The sequence below is a fragment of the Lytechinus variegatus genome, chromosome 3, assembly GCF_018143015.1.
Source record: "Lytechinus variegatus isolate NC3 chromosome 3, Lvar_3.0, whole genome shotgun sequence".
Lineage (NCBI taxonomy): Eukaryota > Metazoa > Echinodermata > Echinoidea > Temnopleuroida > Toxopneustidae > Lytechinus > Lytechinus variegatus.
The window spans coordinates 14328564-14343242 of record NC_054742.1 but is presented as its reverse complement, the minus strand read 5'-3'; the positions used below and the strand labels follow the sequence as shown (position 1 = coordinate 14343242).

General features: G+C 35.0%; 1 protein-coding gene across 4 annotated transcripts in view; it reads right to left on the bottom strand.

Moving 5' to 3' along the window:
* Positions 1–3314: 3314 nt before the first annotated feature.
* The window catches only part of LOC121410283 (ATR-interacting protein-like), a 31831-nt gene continuing 20466 nt past the window's right edge, over positions 3315–14679 (bottom strand). For all 4 annotated transcript variants that reach the window (XM_041602267.1, XM_041602266.1, XM_041602270.1 and 1 more), the window contains 9 exons: positions 13355–13532; positions 12427–12955; positions 10769–10989; positions 10100–10242; positions 9856–9944; positions 7789–7875; positions 6502–6578; positions 5162–5319; positions 3315–4627 (listed from right to left, as the gene is read on the bottom strand). In XM_041602267.1, coding sequence (XP_041458201.1) covers positions 4545–4627; positions 5162–5319; positions 6502–6578; positions 7789–7875; positions 9856–9944; positions 10100–10242; positions 10769–10989; positions 12427–12955; positions 13355–13532 — 1565 coding nt within the window. In that variant the 3' untranslated portion in view covers positions 3315–4544. The remainder of the gene's footprint in view (positions 4628–5161; positions 5320–6501; positions 6579–7788; positions 7876–9855; positions 9945–10099; positions 10243–10768; positions 10990–12426; positions 12956–13354; positions 13533–14679) is intronic.

The window sequence follows — 14679 nt, the reverse complement described above, 5'->3', positions numbered from 1 at the left end:
AAAAAACTATTACTTTGAAATCTGATGGAAAATAAACCGTCATTTGAATTTTTGCAAATATTCACAAAACAGTGATATGCAAATGTTGCAAAATATTTTTTGTAATAACATAAAACATATCCCTATTCTTTTTTTGCCTCAAATTATGCTGAACCAAGTTAAATTCCTCATGAAAAATACATTGTTACAAAAATGTTTGATTAGGTGGAGATCCCCCAAATCATCAAATCTTTGAGCAAAGTCTTGTAACTAGTAGCTTATTTTTATGAAATTCTGAGTTATATACTTGTTTGATTCTGCTCTATTGATCCATATCAACTTGGGATAGCAAGATTTGGCCTTAACCCTAAAAGAGCCATGTTATTTGGACTCTTCGTAAGATTCTGATCAAATATACATCAAAATAAATTTAGAATCGCAAATGTTTTCTTATATATTTTTTTTTTACTTTTTGTTTTTACTGTTTTTTTTACTGGAAATTGTTGCAGACTCAATTCTGATCATAAACACGACAAAATTAATTTCAATCAGTAAATGTAGAAATAATGATACATTTATGAATTTTGGCTAAATACACAATAAGCATTGAATTTGTACATGAATTCACGTTTTTGAAAATTTGGGTCTGACATGCACTTACATAATATTGCATAATTTCGTAACCACGTACCCGAGTCAACACCAATCGTCAGCAATCATACTTCTGCTTTCAAATATCTATGGCACAAGTGACACAGATTTGTACAAAGCAAATAAACTTTAATTGGCACTGTGTGATGTAGAAATATACAAAATATATACAATCTATATATACACATAGTTGGACTGTCTACCTGTACAATAGAGAAATAAGTTTACTTTTGAAGCAAATTGGTTGGAAAATTGTACACTCTGTGATGGTTGTTATACATTCAGGCATTCACATTCAATCTAGAAATATAGAAGAAACATGAAAGCAACAAAGAGAGAGAGGCAGATAGACTGCATGAGAAGGGACAAGGAAAAAGAGATTTACAGGGAAGTGTAGTGAAGGTTACTGCCTTTAGTCAACCTTCCACAATTCGAATAATCACCAAAGTCAAATTTCTCCTTAAGTCCAACAGAATTATGTGGTCTCAAAAGATTTGATTTACCTGTCCTGTAAACATGATTATATATAACTTTAAATCACAATAGTGAAACTTTGCTGAACAAAATTCGCAATAATCGAAAACAACCTAACAAATCTGTGAATTACATTACAGGTGACAAGCAGTGAGGTCTCAGTGAATCAAAACTCTAATGATTAGATCTTAGAGATAAAATATCACATAAAATATGCAAACGCTAGACTAGTAGGCATATCAAATCGTGGCTGGGGTGCTAACCTTTTACCTCAATAATTGTATATTTTCGGGGCAACTCAGAAAAAGCTGTAATTTAGAAATGTGGCAACCTTACATTGTATAAAAACAATCTAATTCCTGTGGATAAATCTCATAGGGCAAAAGAAGATTGCCACTAACCCTGTTTTGAGCTGTCCTCAAAGTGTTCATATTTTAAGAAACAAGGCTTAACACTCCAGTGACAATATGTATTTTTCTAATTCAATGTTTTAAGATTGTGAATATAAGGGTAGCATTTCAACAACATCTGTAATCTGACAATCTGTTGGATCTGATAACTTTCTGGATGAGAAGGATAGGTATCAGTCAGATAAAACAAATATTTTCAGGTGAAACATCTGAAAAGTCCTCTCATGAAATGCATCCAAAGAGATTATTTTTTGCTCAACTCAATTTCCTTCAAGATTTGTCAGATTGCAACATAATTGGAAAAGTTAAACATCAACTCAAAACAAACACTGGTGTCTAATACAGGCAATATCAAACAAAAATGGAACTCACTGATAAAAATGAAATAGACAATAGCACTGCACATACTAAAACAAGTAAATGGATATAGGCTGGCCCACGTAACATTTTTTTCCAACATTTTCTAGAACTGAGCTAGTAATCAATTCAATACTTTGATTTTTTTCAATATCATATTCAAGAATTTGGTACTAGGCACTCATGGAAGAGAATTATAAATCAGGGGAGTTTCATGAAAGGACTTGTTGGACGTTTTATCTGACAGTTACCATAGTAACAGTGCCTCTCAGCCAATCAGAATCAAGGAAAGATGTCAGATCTGACAACTTGTCAGACTAAAATGTTGATGAAACGGTCCCCAGATATTTTATTGCCAGGTAAATATTTTTGTGCCCAATCATCCCGAGTTGGGCTGTCCCGAAATTATCAAGTAGCTCCTTTGGTGCAACCATAAGCTGCAACCCATTATAGCATCACAAAGCTTGTAAGAATTTGGGTTACATTTTATAAGTAACAGTAATTATTCAAATACATGCAAGATTTCTTATTCAAATTAAACACAAAATAAAACTCTTGCCTAATCCAAGTATTGAATTGAATACCAGCCCTACCATTTACATAAACATGGTTCACTGCGCTATTTATAAGAGGGTTGGTTATGGGTAAGGTTCAGTTAGAGTTCAGCCATTAATGACTAGTATGAAAGGTGACTTAACCCTAAATAGACTGGGCTATTTCGATGCCTAAGAAGACTGGGGGGGGGCTATGATCTCGGCCGTCGATCGCGCGATCGCGACGAAAAATTGACACATGCGTTACCCATGGCATTATTTACAAAACTATAACATCAAATTCTGCAAAGAATCTCATGTCTCATTAATTATGCTAATTTATGCGTAAAATCATAAGTTTGCTCTAATTAATAAAATAATGCCCCTGAAATGCTCATTTTTGTTTCACATACTCTAGATAGGCATCTGATCAAATTGATTTTTAAAAAATTTCAAAATCACATTTATTTTCTTATGTATTCTATTGTTTTCTAAATTTCTTATGTATTTCTTTGTTTTTCGACTTTTTTGTTTTTTATTGTTTTTTCAATGGAAATTGTCGGGGACTTTATTTCTACCATAAAAAAGATAAAATTAATTGATTTTAAGCAGTAAAAGGAAAAATAATGATACATTTATGAATTTTGACTAAGAACACTATTTGCATTGGATTTGTACACAAATTCACGTTTTTGAGTAATTTTGGGTCTGCATGCACTTACGAAATGTTGCGTAATTTTGGAACCGCGTACCCGGGGGTCACAATTTTGATCTCAAAAGTTGCGCGAGACTTGAAAGTAAAAAGTCAGCGAGCGACGCGGTCAAAAAATTTTGCGCGGCAGATTTATCGCGAAAAATGTCGAGGGGGGGGCTGAATCAGCCCCCCCCCCCAGTCTTTTTAGGGTTAAGGATTAGTTTGGTGCAGGGATTTGATCCCATAGCATGACTCATGCAAAATACAAAATCATTACAAATCAAAGACTAATGAATGAATACTTGTGCTGGATAAACAAACAAAAAGAAAGAAACATTTTTTCTGAACAGTAATAACACATGCTATCTCATCAACAGTCAAGGTATGCTCTTACCCTCTTAGTACTTTTTTTTAAACAAAGACAGAATGATGTCAAGTGAATAGGTGCTTTACAGTGTACTAGGAGATTAATATGATACAGTTGTAATATGCTAATAACTTGCTGCAATGATTAGTTTGCTGCTTCATACATAATACATATTTGAAAGAAATGGCAAAAGCAATTTGAGGGGAAAAAATTAAATGGTGCAATGAATGTGATACTTCAAATCTTACAGTGGGTATAACTTGAATAGAAATTGCCTACATCACCTACACAATGGATCTTTAAAAAAGGTCTTCCATCTTCCTTTGTCTACTGTACACAATTTACATACATGATTATGAAAACCCCAGTCCTATTACCAACCTAGTACAATTCAATTGTAGATCATTGACTGTAGGGCTTATATTATATTAAAGCACTACAAGATCTTGAGTGTCTAATCAATTTTACTACAGTGTAATTCACTTGTTTTTTAGTACTTAAAAACAATAAAATCGTACTGGTTGGCATTTGGAAAGAAAAAAACTCCCACAAAAGGATGTTCTGCTTTTGTGACAATTATAACATCAAATCTGAACCATTCCATTTTAATCTGAATGATTGTTAAGTATGACAGAGAAATGCCATCCTTTGGAAGAGCAAATGTGTACTTGGTACCTCCAAAAGTAACTTTCCAATAACATTTTTATTCTTTTAATCAAACTTTTTTCCCCATCAATGTCTTCCACAGCACAATGCAAAAGTACACTGCTCTAGATCTATAGTTTAGGTTGAATAGTCAGATCTACAGGGGTTTTTTTTACATACCTACATTCAACTCCACAGACATGGGCTAAAGAGAATCTTCACTTTCATTTTATTACCTAAATACCATGAACCATTCTTTCTCTTGATCAGCAACATATTTTGTTTCTGATTTAGTTCCAATGAAGTTGTTTTTCAATTGCAAATTTGTTCAACTTAATAGCTTTCAAGTTAATGTTACAAATGCAGTCTTTGAATATTATCCATCAAATGATTTGATCCGACAATAACATGAAACTACTCTGTATAGTTTTTAATTAATTAACATCCATTTGCTGCTCTTGACTATCTTGATCCAAATCATCTTCATCTGACCCTTCAAAGTCTTGGAGGAACCCAACTAATAAGAGCGAAAAAGGAAAGAGAATGGGGGGGGGGTAAATTTATGCTTGTTAATATCACACATAGACAATATACTTAATTCAATATACACATTCATAATCTCCAATGAATTCATTTTAAATACAAGCAATTTGAGGGTCATCATGATATATATATACTCACAAAAGAGTGATATACACACAAAGAAACCCAAGACATTTACCAAGTAAAAGTCAATGGAAAAATATACTAATCCTTACAGAGACCCAACCTGAAATGGAATGAGAATTACATATAATCCTCATCCCCACGTTATTCCAAACCAAATATACCTATTAAACTCACAACCCTACACACCTTTAGAGAAATCAAGACATTAGCAATTCTCGATAGGGCAAATATTGGAACACTTATTCGCTTCAGTCTTCATTCCTCTAGGTTTATGTGCATAGGAATTTTTTTGTTATTGTTATTTCACTCAGAATGTACAGTGGTCATTTGATATGTACATGTAACCCCACATGTTCTCCCAGCAAAAGTGAATGTTTCTTACCTTCATGCCTATGTATCGCTGCAAGGGTTGATAACAGTCTGTTCATTTCTGTAATGAGATGATTGTACTGTTGTTCTGCTTCCAGTCGATGGTCAGTGAAATTACTATCCATGTACAGAGAGTGGAGTGGAAGGAGTCCCTTTCGGATTATCAACATTCTGCAATGATAACCAGAAAACTGTTCTCAAAAAAAGTACAAAAATACTCATATCATCATTATCATTCAGAGCTGTAGGATCATATAACTCCAATTCTCAAGGAATTACACTGGATGCCTAAAAGGCAAAGACTACAAAGTTCTTTCCTTGGTCTTTCAACTTAAAACCAACCAGACACCAGTTTACCTATAAGATCTTCTAGAGGTGAAGAGATCATGTAGCCCAGTCTTCGTTCAGGGAATATTAACCAGTTCCAACAAGTTAGCGTGAAGAGGTCATGGGGTAACAGATCTTTTTTTTCTGTTGCTGGTCCCTGATCGTGGAATTCACTCCCATCGGACATTAAGTCTTGCCAGTCGAGAGAGATATTCCACAACAAATTGAAGACTAACCTCATAAAGGAAGCATTCCCTTAATTGTTGTGGAATTAGGCCTACTTGTTATTTCGAATACCAACTTAAACTGATTGTGTATTTATTTCTCGTCAATTTAGTATTATCAATTTCATTTTCTGTATTGTATAAGTAGTTAATTGTGCGCCTTGAGTGTCGACAGATATGTGCGCTATACAAATCTTTATCATCATCATCATCATCATCACCACCACCACCACCACCACCATCATCATCATCATCCTTTGTTTGGCATCCCACATTCCGGAGGCAAAGAGCAAACTGCCCAAGACTGATGTCACATTTATGATGCTACATTGTTGACAAGCAGCCAAAAAAACCTGGCAATGAAAAATATCATGTACTTAAAATGTGGACCATGTACTTAAATAAACAGTGATTGATACAAATCAATACTTTTCACAGGATATTAGGATTCAGGTTTCAACTCAAATGCTTATCATTTCAGGAGTTTATCAAGGCAGTTTGGAAGAAAAAGAAGGCAGAAACAGAAACTATTGGACTATTTTACAATCTTACCACCAGAATGAAATAAGAATTGTGAAAAATACTTAATTGTATCTATCTGTGATGATATAATCATATCATTGGGCATATTATGCAGAATTGATTTACAATACTTTCCAGCATACCAAGACCTAAACCATGTCAAGAAATGCAAACACACATTATCAAAAGATATTATCTTAACTGAGAGGGATTTTTGTTGGACCTTGGGTCTATTGATGTAACCATCCTGTGTGGTAATAAGAGGGAGAGAGAGACCTACCTATGACTTTGAAGATCACAGTCTGGGTCAATATATCTGAACTCTCTTGATAACATGATTACCATAGAAGAGACAACCTGCCAAACAAAAACATAATGCAAATCAACATAAAAGGACTTTTTTCTTTCTTGTAAAAATAATAATGATAAAAAAATTGTCATGGTAATAATAATAAAACATGCTTGCTGACCTCAAATAACCTTTGCCCCTGACCATGTGATTGCACTTTGTACCAGATGATCGATGATAACTGATTTTTCTACAGACCCTTACCTACAATTTGGTGCAGAAATCAAAACTTTTGCATCAATCTTAAATAACTGAGGGCCTGGGCACCCCACTACACCATTAAACAAACCAACAATACTCAACACAAAAGGAAGTCTCCCCTTAATTGAAATATTGTATTTTTTGAGCGAAATGATTTTGAGATACTTTTGACATAATTTCACCGGTGGTTTTCTACACCCATTAACCAGTTTCTGTAAAAAAAAAATTGAGATTGTTTGGTTGAGGCATGCATGAAAAAGACTACGGAATAATTATTCAACAAAAAAACATAATCCATATGAAAATAAAATACTATGTTTATCAACCCTAAATGACATTTGACCATGATCATGTGACCGAAGACTTGTGCATGAGTATCAGTGATGCTTGACTGCACTTATATCCACATTTCATGAACTAGATTCATAGACTTTCAAAGTTATGAAGGCAATTCTACAAATACCCCTAACAAGGCCAAAGTTCAATGACCTTGGTCATGTGACCTGAAACTCACAAAAGATGTGCAGTGATACTTGTTTACACGTATGTCCCAGTTTCAAGAACCAGATCTATAAACTTTCAAAGTTATGATAGAAATCAACAAATATGTCCAAGTTTTATGAACTAGGTCCATATACTTTCTAAGTTATGATGATATTTCAAAAACTTAACATTTGGTTGAGATTTTGATGTTCATTTCCCCCAACAGGGTCTAAGTTCACTGACCCTGAATGACCAATGACCTTGGTCATGTGACCTCACACTCAGGCAGGATGTTCACTAACACTTGATAACCCTAACGTTCAAGTTTCATAAACTAGGTGCATATTCTAGGTTTTGATGACATTTCAAAAACTTAACCTTAGGTTAAGATTTGATGTTAAAGCCGACGCCGCCATCTGAAAAGCGGTGCATATAGTCTCACTCTGCTATGCAGGCGAGACAATTGATGGCAAATTTATCATAGAAGCAATATTTATTCAATGGGGCCAGGGATGAAAATCTAGAAAATGTTACCTCTTCACTACACTGACAATCAGTATCAAGTAAAAAAGCTGCTCCATCCTCATGCACAGATGTTATACATGTCAGAAGATCAATGATCTAAATGAATGGGAGAAACAAATACAAATAACAATTTACATAGTATGGGATGATATAAAGGCAGACATCTGCAAGTCTTATCTAGTGGATTATGGTTGTGAAGATTAGTGCCTATTCTGACCTTACAACTGTTCATTTAAATGACAAAAGTGATATCTATTTTGATTCTAAGATTAAAATGCTAATTCTAATGTGGCCATTTGGTCTTTGAAATAAGTTGAAACAGAAACAGACTGATACACAAGAATATTATCTGCTTTCAAGTCATTTCTGCATGCTGTAAATTTTTGTGTTTAAAATAAATAAGGTAAGATACACATCAAAGTTCATTTTGAATATTGCATGTAAATTTTGGCACACAATACTTCAACAGATTAAAATAGGCAAGAAATTAAAAACAGAAGCATAAGGTGGCGTTTTGTCATTCTGTTTTATGATATTCAACATCTAAATCCAGTGCTGAAAATGAATTCAAAAGACTAATAGACTTGCTAGGGCTTGATTAAAAGTATTGATTCAATTTAATTCAGTTCATTGATTTATTTCATTTCTATATCCATTTTTTCACAATACAAATGAGAAAAACATAAATACAAAATCAATACGAATCAATCATAAAAAAGAGCTTACACTTGAAAATAGGTAATAAACAAACACCATAGATAAATCAAACCTTTTTAAAGAGCATGAATATTGTACATGTATGTATGCTTTAACTAGAAATTTGACGTGTCCAAAGGACACAGATGCCCCCGCTTAACGCGATCAGATCAGTTCATTCAATATGATTGAATTAGATATCGTGCAGAAACCAAAATGCATACATGTATATATATATATAATTAACAAATTTAGAACTTTGAACCAACTCGCAGATTTAATGAGCTGTGACCTTTCACCTGCGGACTCCGAATTCGAACTTATCCTGTATTTTGGTGTCATCTACCTATACACCCAAAATATTTAAAATCCATCAAATATTTTTAGAGTTGTTGCGCGGAAACCAACGGGGTGGACAGACGGACAGGGGCAACGTTTAATGCCCCCTCTGGACTTCGTCTGCGGGGGCATAAAAAAAGGCAAAGAAATGAAAAGAGAGACCAGCTAAGAAGCGAGGCACGTATGACGCTGATCTCTCAAACAGTATGGAGATAGGAACGTAAATAGGAGATCATGGAGTGTAAGCAGAAATTTGAATTCACTGATAAATGCATGACCATGTACGATAAAAATAACTGAACAAAGTTGTAAGTGGACGGGTGCTCTACAAAGAACAAAAGAGAGTCGCGAAGGCGAGCATATAATACGCCCATCTGTAACGCAGAAAAAGGAGTTATTGGTCAAGCAAGAAAAGTGGAAGGTAGCGACTTCACCTTTGATCTTGTGACCTCAAAATCAAAAGAATTCTGGGATTTATGCTTGTATCATACACACCAAATTATATGAGCCGAGGTTAATTTAAACTGAAGTTATTGTGTTTACAAGGACTGCAGAATGGTAAGATGAAAACATGTCACTCTGACCTTGACCCCAAAATCAAAAGGCCTCCTGGGATTCATGCTAATATCATACACACCAAATTACATGAGCCTGGGTTAAGTTTAACTTAAGTTATCGTGTTTACAAGGACTACAGAAGGGTAAGATGAAAATATGTCACTATGACCTTTACCTTTTGACCTCATAATCCATAGGTTTCCTTGGATCCATGCTAGTATCATACACACCAAATTATATGAGTCTAGGTTAAGTAAAACTGAAGTTATCACGTTTACAAGGAAAAGTTAACGGACGGACAGACGGACGGACACCAAGCGTGATACCATAATACGTCCCATCTGGGACTGGCGTATAAAAAGTAAGATACAACAGCACATTAATGGGGAAAATTGTAAGTAAGTTCATGCTGTATGACTGGAGTGGTACCATCTACTAACTTTATTGCCTTGAGAATATATTTAAGATTTATATATAACTGTACCTTGCCAACTATTTGAATCCTGTCTACAGTATTACATTTGTTCAGTCCACAACTAGCACACTGATATACTTGAAGCAGGAAACAAGTGTCTGAGAAACAAAGTGGAAAGAGAATCATGTTTTAATCCAAAATCAATTAAATAAAATTGGCAAATTACCAACACATCATCATTACTAAATTTATTTCATTCACTAGTTACAAAATTTTTTTTTTACATTTCAAGAACGATTAGAAAATGGCATACCTGAATGTGTACACAGTTTCTGGGCAAGGTTCCAAGATTTGGAGGCAAGTGATGAGAGTATTGTAAGCACAGCACAGAGAGTGTTAGGATAGTCACACGTTAACAGTGGATGGAGGAAATCTGATTGCAATAGTTCAGATAACCTGCAGAAAAAACACACATATACAGAAATAAGCAAACTCGACATTAGCTGTGGCCTGGTGGCCCAGAGCAACCAAAATAGAGAATCTGGCCGCCAAATTTTTTTTGGCCCGGTTGGGTTCCTGGGGTCCATGCTAGTATCATGTATACAAAATTATATCAGATTAGTTTAAGTTTATCTGAAGTTATCGCATTTACAAGAAAAAGTTAACGGATGGACAGACACCGAACGTGATACCATAATACGTCCCATCTAGACGGGCGTATAAAAAGTCAGTGACTGACGTGGTAAAAAACCTTTTATCGAGAATATGTTAAGGGAGGCTGATACAGCCCCCCCCCCCCCCCCGTCTTATAAGGGTTAAGAGTGAGATAGGTACATCACACATTTTCATACCTTAAATAAACAATTTCATGCCCTTATTCACTAAATACAAAGTACTGTTTCCCTGCCCTCTGCCCCACCCAGCCTGCCCTCCCTCCCATGAGCAAATAGTATTCCGCTACATCATTATCAAGACATTATACCTGAAAGCATCTTCTGTAGGCAATCTTCTAGTAAGTTCTGAGAGTATTCTGATAGCAGTATCTAGCACCAAAGGTCCCTGTCCTTCTGAAGGCTGTATGCTAATAATCTTTATCAGTCTCATCAAGATCTGACATCTTGGAAGGTTATACGATGCAGATGGTATGTTAGCAGGACAGGACATCTGTTGCTGGGATATTGATCGCCCAGGGGCTTGTGTGGGCTATAAGAGAAAAATTGAGTTTTTCAATTTCAATGGAAAAGGAACCTACTTTCCCATGTAAGAAATATTCATAAATTTCAAAGATTGACAGCAGCTTTAAATACAAAATGATAAAACAAAGAACCAATTTAAGTATTTTACATAAAAAAATAATGGAATTAAAACCAGAGGGGCAAAAGGTGTTCTAAAAAAACAATCTCAGCAGAAAGTTTAAAAAATAAATTTTACAATTACAAAGGGATCATCCTAAGCAAGATGTTGAGAGTGAATTGATTTCCTTCAAATTTTAAGTGTATCAGTCCACATATAATTTTAATTTTGGTGCATAATATAAACAAGTGGAATGCCTCTGGCCGTCTCACCTGCATCACGCGGTTCAATATAGCAGCAGTGCTGACTTTGAATACTACTCTAACTCACACAAGATGTTCAGTGATACATGGTTACTCTTATGTCCACTTTTTATGAACGAGACCAATAAACTTACAGAGATATGATGGTTATTCAACAAAAAACCCCAACATAGCCAAAGTTCATTGACCTTACATGACCTTTGACCTTGATCATGTGACCTGAAACTCGCACAGGATGTTCAGTGATACTTGATTACTCTTATGTACAAGTTTCATGAATCAGATCCATAAACTTTCAAAGTTATGATGGTAATTCAACAGATACACCCAATTCGGCCAAAGTTCATTGACCTTTGACCTTGGTCATGTGACCTGAAACGCGCACAGGATGTTCAGTGATATTTGATTACTCATATGTCCAAGTTTATTGAACTAGACTAATAAACTTTCAAAGTTATGATGGTAATTCAACAGATACCCCCGATTCGGCCAAAGTTCATTGACCCTAAATGACCTTAATCATGAGACCTGAAATTTGCACAAAATATTCAGTGATGCTTGATTACTATTATGTCCAAGTTTCATGAATCAGATCCATAAACTTTCAAAGTTATGATGGGAATTCAACAGATATCCCCAATTCGGCCAAAGTTCATTGACCCTAAATGACCTTTGACCTTGGTCATGTGACGTAAAACTCATGCAGGATGTTCAGTGATACTTGATTAACCTTATGTCCAAGTTTCATGAACTAGGTCTATATATTTTCTAAGTTATGATGACATTTCAAAAACTTAACCTCAGGTTAAGATTTCGATGTTGATTCCTCCAACATGGTCTAAGTTCATTGACCCTAAATGACCTTTGACCTTGGTCATGTGACATGAAACTCTAATAGGATGTTCAGTAATACTTGATTAACCTTATGGCCAAGTTTCATGAACTAGGTCCATATACTTTCTAAGTTATGATGTCATTTCAAAAACTTAACCTCAGGTTAAGATTTGATGCTGACGCCGCCGCCGCCGTCGGAAAAGCGGCGCCTATAGTCTCACTCTGCTTCGCAGGTGAGACAAAAACTCACATCAATAAGAGGTGCTGAGGGGTCTATTTCCATTATTGAGAGATCACCACTTTCTCCACTACCGTGGATGACATGAGAAGCTGCAATTTGACTGTAGCTCACTAAACAGTGCAAGGTATGTAAAGCATTTACTGCTTGCGATTCTTTCATCTCAAACTGTAGCTGTTCATCTTTAGCAACAGTATCAAAAGAACTATTCAAGCATCGCCCAGCTCCCTCTCCACTGCTGCTGGGACAGGTAGATGTCAAACTTGAGGAGCAAACGCTCATTAAATGCATCAAGTCTATGTATTCTGTAAGCTGGTCCTCCAGAAGAGGAAGCACCCCTAATATTGCATTGGAATGGTTCACATTGAAGATCTCAATCTGCTCTTGTTCAGAATCTTCCATTTTGGAAGAGGTAGGTTTGTTAGCACAATTATTGGTAGATGAGGAAGATAAGTTCAAGATTGAAGATAATGCTCTTATAGCAGATTCATGATTCTTGTTTGGTTTTGAAGATGTACCGTTTCCTTCTCCAGTCTGTAATCTGCAATGTCAAAAGAAATATAATACAACTGACAACATGCTAATGAAATATCTATACTCTAAAACATTTTTTCTGTTACAATTTGATAGAAATCCAGAGTGCTATCTTTAACTTATTTGAGACAAGCCATTTTTCCCCAGCATTATAACATTTATTATTTACGTTTTTATCCAATCAGTCAGAGCATTTTTATAACTGAACACTGGTTGAATAAGCTTTCAATTCCAGCCATGTTATGAATGGATAAATAGTGATATGTATTAGCATTTGATACTGAACATACAATCCTTGTTATACATATAAAGTATGAATTTATCATCCCTATTCACATTCCTAATATTGTATCATTGTGTAATGATAATAAATTGAATATAAAAAGCTGGAAAGCAGTTAGCTTACAATTTAGCTGCTGGGATGCTTGAACTGTCCTCACTGTTCCTGAGTATTGGGCAGCTCTTAGACTCAGCTGCATGAAGAGTACTGATGAGAGAACCCTGAGTAAGTAATGAAGCATTGTAATCCTGGGGATGAGGTTGGCCTATGAGCCGTCCAATTAATTGACTTGAAGAAATATGACCTGAAGATAGAAAGGGGAAAAGACAATCTAAGTTTTAACTTGGTCACAAAATCAAAGTTTCACTCATTGATAATCACTATTGTCAAGAGACAATTGGACCAATGAAATGCTTTGTAGGAGCTAATGCTGGATACATTTCTGCAGATAGAATTTATTCAAAATGTTTAACAGACACCCTTGACTCATGTATACATAGGCAAAGCTTATAGTTTATCTGTCAAGAATTTTTTTTCCTATCGCAAAAGCAAATAACAACAAATGTACAACAGGTAAAAAAGCATAATGCCTTGAGCTGAGCATCCAACTGCAGTGGGTGGAGGCAAAGGTGCCAGAATATTCTGATCAAACAAAGAATTGGGGATTTGGACCGTTGTTGACACACAATGGCTTGCCCTTTTTACATTCTGTAAGATCACAATGCTCCAGTGCCACAAGGTGTAGGCATAAAAAATATGACAAGGAGTGCAATGTGTATTTTATAACCCTATTTTAACTGGGCTATTAGACTAGGATATACTGGGGGGAGGTCAATTTGACCGCCCCTTCACATCTCTGCCACTGATTGCACAATCACTGCAAAAAAATGCATGTGCCTAGAGCCGGTTGTAAACTACAAGACTGTATACTTAAATCTTTAAAAATTGTTTACATTTTTTAATTAATAATTATGCAAATAAGCGAAGGAAATTTGCCCTAAACTCTGCTTTTTGTGTAAGCTTTTGCCTTTAACTCACTTTAAATTGCTGGTAGAATGCAAATTTTTGGTAAGGGTATCAATCTTTACATTTCCAACAAATATCTACAAAAAACTTGCCAAAATATTGATTATTTTCTTATATATATATTTTTTTTAAATTCCAATGTATTTCTATGCATTTTCAAACCTTTGTTTTTTATTGTTCTTTTCAGATGAATTGACCCCCCCCCAAAAAAAAAAAAATAAAAAAAAATAAGGCTTAAAGGTGGAATGGGTCCTTTTTTCATATCTGTTTCATGGTAAGAGTTTGGTTTTAAAACTGATGTCAACCCTCTTGAGACTAGCCTTGCTTGTTGAACTCTTAATTTATTTTGTGATATCATACAAATACCAAGATCACTTTTACAATCTAAAACTCATAACATAATAGCATAAGGTTTCTATCACACC